The 12949-nt window shown below is 55.8% G+C and overlaps 2 protein-coding genes across 3 annotated transcripts in view; one reads left to right on the top strand and one right to left on the bottom strand.

Annotated features, from left to right (window-relative positions):
- The window catches only part of WNT5B (Wnt family member 5B), a 77455-nt gene that overhangs the window by 27186 nt on the left and 37320 nt on the right, over positions 1-12949 (top strand). The window lies entirely within an intron of this gene.
- On the bottom strand, positions 4879-12640 carry FBXL14 (F-box and leucine rich repeat protein 14). 2 transcript variants are annotated; one of them, XM_010996418.3, is made up of 2 exons: positions 11271-12640; positions 4879-7998 (listed from the first exon to the last, which is right to left on the bottom strand). In XM_010996418.3, the coding sequence occupies exons 1-2, from the start codon at positions 12462-12464 to the stop codon at positions 7903-7905; spliced, it is 1290 nt and encodes a 429-aa protein (XP_010994720.3). In that variant the 5' UTR covers positions 12465-12640; the 3' UTR covers positions 4879-7902. The 2 variants fall into 2 exon arrangements, with proteins under 2 accessions (XP_010994720.3, XP_064334934.1); XM_064478864.1 differs by lacking the exon at positions 4879-7998 and adding an exon at positions 9393-9912.

Here is a 12949-nt window from a genome sequence, read left to right as displayed (position 1 = left end):
ATACATGTACACGTATGCATGACTGGGACACTGCGCTGGACACCAGAAAGCGGCACATTGTAACTGACTGTGCTTCAATTGAAAAAAATAAAAGAGGATGGAGAAGTGTGTGAATAGTGGTAAGCACCAGAACAAGGTGATGAGCCCAGGCCAGAAGCTAAGGGGCCTTCTGAGTGGGGGGGTTCAGGGAGTGTGCTCCGGGAGGAAGCTTGGAAGTGAAGCCCTCAGGCCCTAATTTAGAGATGGTCCGCGGTGTGCTTAGATGCCCTTGAACGCCTCACTTCAACTTTCTGAAGACGCTCATCTTTATGTAAAGCCCACCCTCACTTGCTTTCTTTAGGGAAACTACATGGTCCCTTCCTCCTGTAGGACCCACCAAGGGAGCTGGGAAGACCAACATAAAATAGCCGTATGACATGTGCATCAAGGGCTGAGCACAGCGTATTAAATGTAATAATCGTGTTTCTCTCCATCTGCTTCTGGATTGTTCAGGGTTCTTCTGAGGGAGAGCTAGAAACCCGATGAGGCAAAATGTCAGGAAGGCGTTGGTACTGACAAAAACAGACCAGAGTTATTGTTTTGCTTTTTGCAGTTTTTATTTTTGACCAAAGGCATTTTAGGGACTTTGAAGGAAGGACCTGGAAATAATCACTCAGCCTGGTATTTATTTTGAAATATATGCAGACTTCTGACTTTCAGAGCCAAACAGCCTAATCCTTGATCATCCCAGAATGAGATTAGGAATCTGTGGTCATTTCCTTTGAACTGGGTATCTGCATACATCACTGGCCAGCTCGGTTTGGAGGGGTGAGCAGTTTCTCTGGGCTGAAACAGAAGGATGAAGACTTCAGGCCAGCCTGAAACATTCTTCCTTAGCAGTTAATCCTCCGTGAACATTCGGGCGTGAACGACCTCAGCAAAGGTCCTTCGCAGTGTCTGGGGAGGACAAACTCCCGCCGCTGTGTGCGCTTTTAAACGGCAGCTCCAAATAGGCTGATAAAAATGGCTCTCGTTTTGTGTTTTTAATCCACGTTTTGCATTAGGAGTTTCCTGGCTATGTGCTCCGTGGGAGGGAAGGGTCAATGTGTATAAATAAAGAGGAGGCTATCTGGCAAGATTGGGAACACGACCTCTTGCCCTCCAAAGCCTGGGAAGCCCTCGTGAGTGCCCCGAATCCCAGCAGCGTGGGGACCCTCCCCTCTGCATTCAGAGCGGGGTTAGAGGTTAATGAGTGAGGGCTCTCCCCACACACGGGAGCCTGCTCCACAGTGGTTTTATAAATAGGGGCTTAAACGGGGTCAGAACAGGGCCTACAGATTGCCTCCAAACCCTCTAAATCTTCCTGAAGCTGCGGTGTTCAAAGATGACACCCTTCCACCGGGGAAGGGAGCGGTGAGGCCCTTGTGCGGGGCGATCTGGGCGACTGTGACCGGCCCTGTGTGTCTCGGAACTGGACCGAATGGAAAACAAAGCAGGGGAGGGCTTCGCCGCCCCTATTCTTCTCCATAATCCCTTAAAAAATAATTGCAGACCCAACCTCTGGCCTCCAGCACATTTTCCACTTGATTAGAGGCCTTTGTGAGGTGGGAACGGGACCTGCGGGCTTCTACATTGTGCGAGGCCTGAAATGTCCAGCTGGGGTTTTTTTCCATCCAAAGAGGATTTTAGTAAAACCGTTATCAGCGGCTTAGGGGAGAGGAGCTGCGGGCCGCTGCGGGTGGATTAGCACCAGCGTGGGCGCCCGGGGGAGGGCTGTGGGGGGGAGGTGTTGGCGGCCACTTGCCCACAGGGCCTCGCTCGGATGCTGGGAGTTCCTGGCAGGTGCAGCAGCAGGAAGGGACATGGGAGTTGGGGCTCACGGGCCTCGGGGTGGCCTGGGGGCCTTTCCCTCTGGGGCATCAGCAGAAGGCGGGGGGTGGGGCCTGGGCCTGCTTCCTTCTGTGTCGTGGCCACCGTGTCCCGGCCCCCACCACAGACCTGTCTGTGCCCTCTTCCCTGTCTCCGTGGTCTCAGGGACCAGGGCGTGGCCAGGCCAGATCCCATGCAAGGACCACTGCTGGCCACTCGGACCCTGTGCTTTTGTTGGGGGGACTGAGCGGACAGAGGAAGGTGAGGGGCCTGCACCTGTGTCTGTGACCACCTGGCTGGGGTCTCCAGGGCAATGCCCTGGGACAAAAGCTGTCTTCTTGGGACAATTGGGGCGCTGGCCAGAACTTCTGGGCCAGGACAGAGCACAGAGGCCCGACTCTGGGGGTTGAGGTGCAGAGTCCAGGGCAGGGGCCACCTGCCGCCCAAAGGGCCCCTGTGAGGGGCCTCACACCAGAGCCCCGGGAACCCTGAGCTCTGTCTCCCCGTGATGCTGGCCTTCCAGCTGGCTTTCCCTGCGGAGAGGGAAGTGGGGAGCACAGAGGTTCCTCCTGACAGTGATGGCCCGGAGGATGGGGCAATGACAGCCACAGTCTGGGAGTGGGGCACGTCACCCTACAGCCAGCTCCGAGCACCACCCTGGGGGCCCATTAGCTAGGATTTCTGTCTCCCATCCGAGTCACACAACTGGAGAAAAGGGCCCAGGAAGGCTGCTTTTGGGGACAGCAGATCAAAGAACCCCCTCCAAATGGCTCTGGCTCCTCGGAGACCAGGCCAGTTGTGCTGCCCCCACCTCACCCCGTGTCTCTGCCTTCCGCGCCTGGACCCCTCGGCTTGGCCCGAGCGATACTGTTCTTTCCTCTGCCACCTCTTCTTTCTTCGGGCCGTTTCCCCGAGCCTGTGTTCGTTCCGTGTGTCACTGACAGCGGCATTTTTCAGCCTGGGACGTTTTCTGCTTTTATATGACCTTCCTGGATGCTGGCAGGAACGGGGTCGGCTTCCTGCCTGGGCCCTGAGTTCCAGAAGCTTCCCTTTCCTCTCCTCCCATTTTCTAACCACAGATGAGCTATGTCACCGTGCTGGTGTCTGCATCCTACTTGATGACACGGCGTGGCAGGAGCAGCCACGGGCACGTCCACCCCCACCCCCATCCCCACCCCCAACACGTTCCCTCCACACCTGCACCCTCTGCCCTTTGACTCTCTGAGGCCGGACCATCAAGGCCAAGATGGCAAGACCAGCCTGTCCCTTGTTGTGGCATTTGATGGAATCTGGCCGAGTTGGCCCAGAAGTTCTTTCCCTTTGCCTTGATCTCTGCCACCGTCTCCTAAGGTCTCTTTGCCGCGGGAGGAATCAGGTGCTCCAGCAGCCTTGCCTCTTCATCGGGGCTCTTGGCCCTTTCCCTTTCACAGACTCCTGCAGGTTCCATGAAGTTACTCATTTTGATCATAAAAACAACAAAAAATAAATACTCCTAAGAATGTTTAAATATTTTCATTCTTCCTCAGAGGATTCTAGAGTTTTCATCACAAACAGTCTACTCTGTGGTTTTGTAATTTAAAAAGCCAGCGCGTTTGCTCCTCCTTGTTAAAATGGGTGTATCCATGTCTGACTGTGAACTGTTCCCCAGGTTGTTTCCCCAAACTCCCCCAACACGGCGATCTAACAGGGTTTGTATGAGATGGTCTTAAAGAAAAGCTAGAAGCTGACGTTGGTAAACTGCGGACCCAGAGAGGCGTAAGCACAGAGGTGCAGTGCGAACCAGGACCGAAGGGTGGCATCCTGTTGTGTAAGTGCTTCTGGGGGGCAGGGGGGCATTAGGTTTCAGTCTCTTACTTTTTTTTTCAATGGAGAGACTGGGGATTGAACCCAGGACCTCGTGCCCTCTGAGTGCTCCACCGAGCTGTACCCTCACTCACCCCCAGAAGTTGAGGTTTGAGTCCCGTCCGGCACAAGATGCATCTGTTACCTGCTCCCAAGCCAGGTGCCCCCCACCGGGCTCCCTGAGTGACTCCACTGACACTTAAAAACTCAGCTTCCCCCTGTTGGCCATGTGAGCGCCCCCCCTCGCCAGCGCTGATGCTGGGATGTTCTTTGTGGGGAGGCGACCAGAGGGCACCTGTCAGGGTAGGTCGTGGCGCCCACGGGGCTGCCAGCTCGCAGGCAATGCTGCCACCTGCTGACAGAACGCAGGGCCCACAGGCTCTGTGGATGGAGAAACTGCCTCTTGCACGTGGAAGACAGATACGTAGTGTTTTGTGTTAACTTTACTTTTCCGCCTTAGAGTGGGTCCTGAAATCTTCCTAGTAAACTTTGGGTAAAGAAAAGCACAAAGCCGGACTCCCAGCCCTGACATCAGGTGGACGTGACCCCGGCTGCATCCCAGGGGGAGGGTCAATGGCGTGTGCGTGGGTGGGAGGGGGCTCGGGGGGATGGGGAGGTTGAGGAGCCGCCCAGGAGGAGGCAGGAGCGGCATCCCACCGCTGCCTCTCAGGGAAGCGCAGTGCTTGACCTCTGTCCCCTCACTTGCGTGGTCGTTTCCACGTCTGAGGCAAGCGCGACGAGGGTGTTTGCTGCTGAATCTGGTGCCAGCTTGCTGCAGGGAATTTCCGCCGTGTGTCTGGGGTTCTGTGGGGGAAAGATAGGCCAGCTGCCTGCCTGTGGGTCACCCTGTGCTGACTGCCGCTGGTGGACTCCGAGCACGGCGGCCCGGCTTCTGGCTCAAGTGCACGGACGGGGGTCAGGGAGGGCTGGAAAAGCCAGCCAGCCGTCTAGTCCAGGCTTAGACAATCCAGGACCTTCTCTGCGTCCTACAGCAGCAAGCTGTGAGCTTCACAAAACCTGGAGCACAGAACCTGGCCATGCTGCTTTTGTAGATTCCGCAGAGACTGTCTAAATGTTGTGCATTTGAAACAGACTGGAACTAAACATTGTCACTTTAATTTTGTGTTTTCATCGGGTTTGCTCAAGGCACACCCGCTGGCCCTTTTTTCCTTCTTTTTTCTTGCTTTCTTCTTCTTCTTTTTTTTTTTTTTTTTTTTTTTTTGTAGTAGCTTATAGCAGTGGGCTCTCAGTTCTGAAGCTAGTTTAAAACACGGCAGGAAAAACACAACTCTCCGAAACGCCGTCTTCCATCTAAGAACGCTAGGAATTTGAGGGGTTTACCTGTGGCAACTCCTCCTTTACTTTGCCCACCTGTCCAATTTACTAAAGATTCTAAGGAGTATCAGGACTAATTTGGGGGGATCCCTCCCTATTTAGAGACCGGAGACCAGAACAGAAGCTGGTAGCTGTTGCTACACAAGTGTACATGTGTGTTCATGAAGACGTGAGTTTGGGGTAAAGATTTCCTAAGGAGGAACCCCATCATGGACCTTTGTAGTAAATTCTTTCATCATCTTTTTAGAGGAGGAAGAACTATGCTTTGCAAGCCCTTTGGAGTAATTCCACACGATTTATAAAAAATTAATCTGGCCTCAACTAGTTCCCCATAGTCCATTTCCAGTGACTTGGACCCGGATCCGTGCGGGGTCACTGTGAACAGGCAGCACCCTGCGGAGGGCAAGGTCATGTGAAATGACACACGAGGCCCTTTTATTTTTTCTGGACAACAGGGATTTGTCCCTAACACATCTGCAAAGTCCAGACATTTTACCGCTGAGTGAAGACAAAACAGCCCATGTTCCCGCGAGGTGGCACCTGGTGGTTGTTGGACGTGCGGGTCGCAGGGTGGAGGCCGTCCAGGCACCAATGGGTGGGTCTGCACTGCATGTCACCGTCTGTGACAGAGTGGTGCTGAGGCACTAGCTCTGGTGCCGAGGACAACAGGAGACGATTGGACCCCACCTTCAGGCCACCCTGGACCCCAGGCCCATTAACCAGCTCCTCACACGAGCTCTCTAGCTCCTTGAAAAACCTGTAATGCTTGTTAAGTAGTAACTCAACATTCGGGTTTTTTCACTCCGAATGAAAACGACGTGCTCTCGCTCAGCTCCCTTCAGCAGCGGGGGTCAGCTGTTGGCCCCAGGACAGGCCCCCAGCCCCTCCAGCTTTGGGACCAGACCGGGTGGCGGGTAAGGTCTGGGGCAGCTGCTCCGACACCCACCCACACCGTCACCAGGGCACAGCCTCTTCCCCGTTGATGAAGTTGAATGTCCAGTGTCCACCAGGTTTCCGAGGCAGGGACAGCGCTTCCGCCCGGCCTGTCCGTGTCCCCACCCGGCTCGCTGGTCACGCCCCTCCTGTGTGGCCAGGATGCTGCCCTGCTCACCAGTGAGAGCGGAGGACAAGGGCCTGGGGCATTTGTCCTTTACAGGATCAAAGTGGAAGACGACTGAGATCGTGAAGATGTTAGTCTTTAAAGAGGACGTGCGCCCTTCTCTGGGTAGCACTGGGTGGGCGGGGGAATCCCACTTCTGCTGTCTTGCTGGGGGCATGCTGACGTGCGCCCTCGAGGGCTGACCTCAGGCCGACCTTCTCTGGAACCGACACTGGAAGTCATGGTTTTGCACACATGCAGGTGCTCTGGGCGGGACAGGCCGCCCCACCAGGCAGTGGCCGGGCGACCCCTGGGAAAGAGGAAAAGACTGAAACCGACCGTTTGTGGAAACCGAACGTTACCAGTTGTCTGGAAACACCCGCTGTTCCGCCCGAGGCCTGCATGCGGGCTCTTAACTCCAGCTGCGCACTGACCTCGGTTCTAAATTTCCCTCGTCGGCACCGACCCAAGCACGGCGTCTCCCCCGACAACATTCGCTTCCCGACAAGACGTAACTAGCTGCTGCGATCTGAACAAGCACCTGACGGAACGGCGTGGCCTGGCGTCAGCTGAGGGCTGGCCGAGGCCTTCCGATTTCCAGCCCTGTGCGTTATTTCACCAGAAGCCTCATGACGACTCCTCAGGGGTCACAGTGCACACGTTTAGGTCTTGCCTCTATGAAAGGACCAAAATTCACTTTTTAAAGGGGGTGATGTCTGATGCAGGGGAAAAGGGCAGCAGAGAGGGGACCCCCGGTCACTCACTGTGGCCCCTTCGCCCCAGCAGAGCCCTGGAGCAGAGGGACGGGGCAGAGGCCGTCAGGAGTGGCATGAGGTCTCGGTTTCATTGTACAAATCTGGTCTCTTAATCAAGGGGGTCCTAGTCTTTGGAAACACCGTGGTCCCTGGGGTCACCCTTCCTCCTTTGAAAACTTGGGTTCAAGTTCTCTCAGTCAAAAGTGAAGGGTTGACTTGTACTCCAAGGCCGGCATCTAAGCAACCGCGGCAGGAAACCCCTGGGTGGGGGCTGGCGTGCCTCAGCCTACGTGCGTCATGCGTCCCTGTTCAAGAGGAAGCTCTCACCTTTGAAAAGAAATGGCAACAAAAGGGACACTTGCTTTTCCAGATCTTCGCTGTTGACGCGAATCTTCTTCACTATGTGAGGTTGTACCGTTAAGTCAGGCCGGCGCCTCCTCGGCTGGGCCGCCCAACGTGGGCTGCAGGGCGTGGGCGGGGCTGTGCAGGAGGCTGTCCTCGGCAGGAAGAACCGCGCAGTGACGCCCAGCACCCTCAGCTGGAGGCCCGCCGGGGCCGGGGGTGGGTTGCTGCAGAAACGGCCCGAAGGCCGCAGCGCACTTAGGCTCGGTGTCTTCACGGCGACCTCGCAGGGCTCTCGCCCCGTGACACTTCGGCAGGTCCGGGGGCCCTTTCTCGACGACCACGCAGAGGCTCCTGTCAAGGTTTCCCGCTTCTAGACGAGAACGTCCACGCCGAGTCCCTGTTCGGGCTTTTCAGTCCTGACGTTTCTGCAAATGCCTGCACCAGGTTTTGCGCTCAAGTGCCTTTCAACGTGCGCACCTCCCGCAAAGTGCATATCCATGCACGTTCTCAGTAGTTCTATTCCTCAGAAGCATTTCCTTCCATTCTTGTAGGTATGGTGATGGCAAATCCATTTTTATTCCCTTTTAAATGATGTCCTTGGCATAAGCTTGTCCATATGGTGTTCAAACCGCCACCACTTGCTTCCGTGAGGTCGCCTTCCTGGAAACCAAGGTGCGATCAGTAAGCGAGCCTTCTCCTGGAGCAGAAGGGAGCTGGACTGGAGTCCTGGCTCCCCTCGGTGAGCGGCTGACTTACGGCAAGCAGTATTCTGACCTGGAAAAGAAGGTACCTTTGCAGCAGGTTGCTTTGAGAGTTTCACAAGTACCAGGCAAAGCACACCATAGGTTGTCAACCCAGATTCCCTTCTTTCCATCCAGAAAGGTTGAGGGATCAGCAGTCAGCCTTGACAGATGAAGGTGAGAGGATTATCCATCTTTCCCAGAGACCCTCCACATACATTCTTAAGTGTGTCCAGTTCAGGATGAGGACACTGGACCCACGATTTTAACTTCCGAACTCGAATTTTCCAGCCTTTAGTCAAGCTTGTATGTCACCTTTCAAGTAAAAACCAAAACAAAGTAGAAAAGCAGAGAACCCCCTGGTGACAGCTGGCAGGATTACTTTTTCATATTAAAGCGTGTGAGCGCAGAGCCTGACACGGAAGGTGCCCAGATTTTCACTGACCAGCTCTGCACAGCCACAGTCTCTTGGAAGGAAACAGTCTAAGAGCTCCTTCGCGTGCGGTAGCGGCGACCGCTCAGCTAGAAAGCTGACCCTAATTCAAGGTCCCTGCACGCATTTCTTCCCCCCAGGCCAGGCCATAAGCTCTGTAACCTAAGAGGGAGGAAAGCGATCCGCACCTTCCCCACCTTCCCCACCTTCCCCGAAGAAAAGGAAGATGGATCTAGCGTCAGGCTCCATTAGACCCACTGTGATGTCTCTCCAAGAAGGAACAATGTGGCTTTTGTGACAACCCCGAGCTGCAAGTTTGGAAACTTGACAAAACAACCTTACCCGAGAGAAACCTGGTCTGAGCTCTCTTCCTGGAAAGAGGTGTTGATCCAGGAAAAGTTTTATGCGACTCTTATCAGCTCCTCCTGAGATCAGTATTGAAAAAAAAATCTCGGCGACAGTGGAGGCAGACCTGCATGAAACCAGGACTATAACCCCACTGTCTGGGCGTTCACTCTCCTCGGCTTCCACAGCCCCAGCGCGGCTGTCCGACTGCTGAGTTACTCTTTGCTGGAATTGTTGGCATTCATCTGTCTGCCCCGAATTCAGTCAAAGAACCCTCACCGGAGTGGATCTCAGCCTTAGCACTGCACATGCTTAAAATGCAAATATGCAAGAACTCAGGCGGCCTCCCCGCCCCCGGGAAAGTGGTCCAATAAGCAGGGCTGGCCTGGCGGAGAATGCTAAAGAGGGCTGGGGCCTCCTCCCCTCGCTGGGACCCCCCCACACACTGGGAGAGTCATCTGCATGGCTGAGCGCCCTGACCTTTCCCAACAATGGCTGCAGCCCTACCGCACCCCAGCCCCATCCACACCCCCCCACGCCCACTCAAGGGCCCAGAAACCCAGCTCTCTTCCCACTTCCACATCTCATGACCCACTTCTCGAACATCCCCCCTAGATCTCATGTCCACAGAGAAAGACTGGCCACCCTGGTGAAATTGTGACTCTTACAAGTCTGGTTTAAGAAAAGTTTCATTTTGTTCAGTTTCTTTAAATTTCCATGTTGTTGACAGTTTAGAACGAAAAATGATATATATCTCCATTCTAATCACATTCTAGAAACAGAACATTTAGATGTCAGTAGTAAACCTTATACAGGATAAATTTTAACCACGAACTTTACTCACACCACACAGGATGCACCGGACTCTACACCTTACACTTTTAGAGACACAAACAGCACCTCCTACTTTGGCATGGACCCAAACACACAGCCTTAAAAATAATTCACAGATACAAGGCTTTTGTTTTTTTGTTTTTGTTTTTTTTTTTCAAAAACATACTTCATATTTCCTCTTTTATTATATAAATATCAGTTTAACCTTTTACTGTAAGAATATAAATGTTTTAAGAGGATCTTTGTTTTTATACAAATTCACAAACAGTACAATTAATTGATAAAGGTCTCTGGGTTTCTTTAACTCCATGGTCTCGCATGTTGCTCTGGAGGATTCTAAAAAAATAAACAAAAAAATCCAACAGAAATATACATCCTACTGAAAAGTGATTTTTTTAAAAAGCCACAAGTCCCAACCCCCACCAAACTAAAGAGCGTCGTTTACTCCTCTGTTTAGAAACAATTTTCAAAAACCCACAAACTCCCATTTTTATGAACAGAACAGAGAGAAGACGTGGATTTCCGTCTGCTCCCCTCCACAGTACACCCCCAGGGGCGAAGTCAAGTCTGCCCCTCTGCTCCGACAGGAAGCCTCGCTGCTGGGACCTTTTCGTGGGGAAACTTGGAAGAGGGTGGGGGTGGGGCATAATTTGCATATATAATCATCATTTTCAATACACAATCTGCATCTCAAACAAACAGACCAAAAAAATAAAAAACCAAACCAAAAAACCGGTTCAACTCTCACGTCTCCCACACATTTGTGCTATAAATTAAGTCAAGATTTAGGAACACCGTTGGGCCCTCACATCCCTATGGACAAGGAGAAAAAAGAAAATTATGGCCAGAATGTGCAGAGAGTACAATGGATGGATGGGGTTTGGGAAGAAGCCAAAACAAAAAAGATGGACAAACCCAATGGGCATCTTTCCAGTCCAGGCACACAAATGTTTCACTCTCAAAATAACTCTCTCGTAGAATTCCAGGGCTTCAGAGAAGAAAGTAAACTAAAACGAGGTAGCCAGACAAATATATATATATATATATATATATATATAATTTATATATATATAATATATAGAATATATTCAGCAGAAAAAAAGGGGACCATGTCAAATTTCTTCAAAAACTAAAAAAAAAAGACAACACAAATGGGCTGAGTGAGGAGCTGTAAGAGAGAGTGACCGGAGAGCCTGGGATTAGCTACAAAGTGGACGAAGGGTGAAAAGGCCGTTGTAGTCGGGTTTGCTTTTATACATTGCAAAATAAAAACCAGATCACAGTATTGAAATGAAAGCTTAAGTGAAGGCAGACATTTTCCTCAACTCCCCGGGGCTGAAAGGACTGGTCACTCCCCGCCCCCACCCGCCCCACCTCCATTTCCAAATGCGGCGCTGCGGGGAGACAGTGGCTCCTCCGCCCTTCAGACCCCTGCAGGGCGGAGTGGGTGGTGGGCAGCGAGTCCATCACTGCATCCTCAGGGAAAGGGGGAGAGTGGGGGTAGCAGAGGGGCCCCGGACGCAAAGAGGAGGCGGGGAGGGGTGGGGAGGCGGGGATGAGCCCGGGGCTGCGGGTCACCGTCCTCACCGCACCCGGCGCAGTGACCTGGGTTTGCGTGTAAGTGTGGAGGGAGCGCGGGGCCGCAGGACGAGCAGGGCGGGACGAGGGGAGTGGGCCTGCCGCCCTCACCTGACCTTCTCACTGTCCGTCATCTGCCAGAGGCCCAGGTTGAGCACCTTGAGGCAGGGCAGCTGCGTGATGCGCTCCAGGCCGCGCTTGGTGATGCGGGTGCAGCCGTACAGGTCTATGCCGGTGAGCTGGCTCAGGTGCTCGGCGATCAGCTCCAGGCCCTTGTCCGTGATGCGCACGCACTGGCCGATGTTGAGCGTGCGCAGCCCGTGCATCTGCCGCACCATGCGGTTGATGCCGTCGTCGCTGATGTGGCAGGAGCAGAGGGACAGGGACTTGAGGCCGTCCAGCCCCTGCGCGATGTAAGCCAGGCTCTGGTCCCCCACCTTGTCACAGAAGGACACGTCCAGCCCCGAGAGGCGCAGGCTGCCCATGGCCAGGTGCATGATGCCCGTGTCACTGATGTTGTCGCAGGAGCGCAGGTTGAGGCTGCGCAGGCTGCCCATGTGCGACAGGTGCAGCAGGCCCGCGTCCGAGATGCCCCCGCAGAAGCTGAGGTTGAGGAGCCGCAGGCCCGCCAGCCCCCGGGAGATGTGCTTCAGGGAGAGGTCCGTGAGCTTCTGGCAGTCCTGCAGCGTGAGCTGCTCCAGGCCCAGGCAGCCCTCGGCCGCGCTGCGCGTCATGCCGGCCAGGTGCCCGATGCCCACGTCCGAGAGGTGGCGGCAGCTGCGGAGGTTCAGGCTCTTGAGGCGCTGCAGGCCCCAGGCGATGAGCAGCAGGCCGGTGTTGGTGACGTTGCTGCAGCCGCCCAGCTCCAGCACCTCCAGGCCCTTGAGGTACTGGGCTATGCGGCCCAGGCTGCTGTCGGTGATCTGCTTGCAGAGGCTCAGGTTGAGCGCGCGCAGCGAGCCGATCTCCTGCACGAACGCGTGACCCAGGCCGTTGTCGGTGAGGTTGTAGCAGCCGCTGAGGTTGAGGCTCTCGATGTTGGCCATGCCCTGGATCACGTAGCTGAGGCTGCGGCGCAGGCTCAGGATCTGCACCCGGCGGATGCCCCGGGCCTGCAGGCTGGGGAACAGCGACGGGTTGGCCCGGCGCAGGTGCAGCTTGGCCTCCACCCCCCGCCACACCGACTTGTGGTAGGCGGCGTCCCGCCAGGCCGTGCACACCTGCGCCGCGCGCCCCTTGTCGCGCACGTCCAGGTAGCCGAAGATCATGGCCAACAGCTCGGGGAACAGGCACGAGATGTGCGTCTCCATCTTCCTCCCCGCGGCGCCGGGGAGGAGGCGCGGGCCGCGCTCCTGCCCGAGCGACGAGGCGGCTGACCGGCCGCGCCGCGGGCCCAACGGACGCGCCTCCCGCCTTCCGGCTCGGCGCCGCTCCTCCTCCCGTCCGCGCGTCCTTCCTGCCGCCCTGCCCGCCCTCCCCGCCCGGCGCGCTCGGCGCTCACATCCCGGGCGGGCGCCCCCGCGGCCCGGCCCCCGCTGGGCTTAGCCCCGCCGCGCCCGGCCCGCGCCGCCCCGCCGCCGCCGCCGCGCCCCCGGCCGCATCCTCCGGCGCCGCGCGGGCCGGGCTGCGCGCTCGGGCTGGGCGCCGGGAGGCTGCGGCCGCCTTTGTCCTCGCCCGCTTTTCAAAGCTGCCAGCGGGCCGCCCGCACTCGGCCGCCCCGGCGGGGGGACCTCGGCCCGGCGCGCGCTCGGCCCCCGCGTCCGCGCGCGGGGCAGCGCCGGCCGGCACGGAGCGC

Source organism: Camelus dromedarius, chromosome 25 (genome assembly GCF_036321535.1).
Source record: "Camelus dromedarius isolate mCamDro1 chromosome 25, mCamDro1.pat, whole genome shotgun sequence".
Classification (NCBI taxonomy): Eukaryota; Metazoa; Chordata; class Mammalia; order Artiodactyla; family Camelidae; genus Camelus; species Camelus dromedarius.
Note: the sequence above shows the minus strand (reverse complement) of the source record. Positions and strands in the feature narration are given on the sequence as shown.

Coding starts and splice junctions, on each gene's coding strand:
- FBXL14 (XM_010996418.3), bottom strand. CDS start 12,464: ATGGAGACGCACATCTCGTGCCTGTTCCCCGAGCTGTTGGCCATGATC. Junction 7,999..11,270: donor AGATGACGGACAGTGAGAAG/GTCAGGTGAGGG, acceptor CTTCTTTTCCAG/GTCAGAATACTGCTTGCCGT.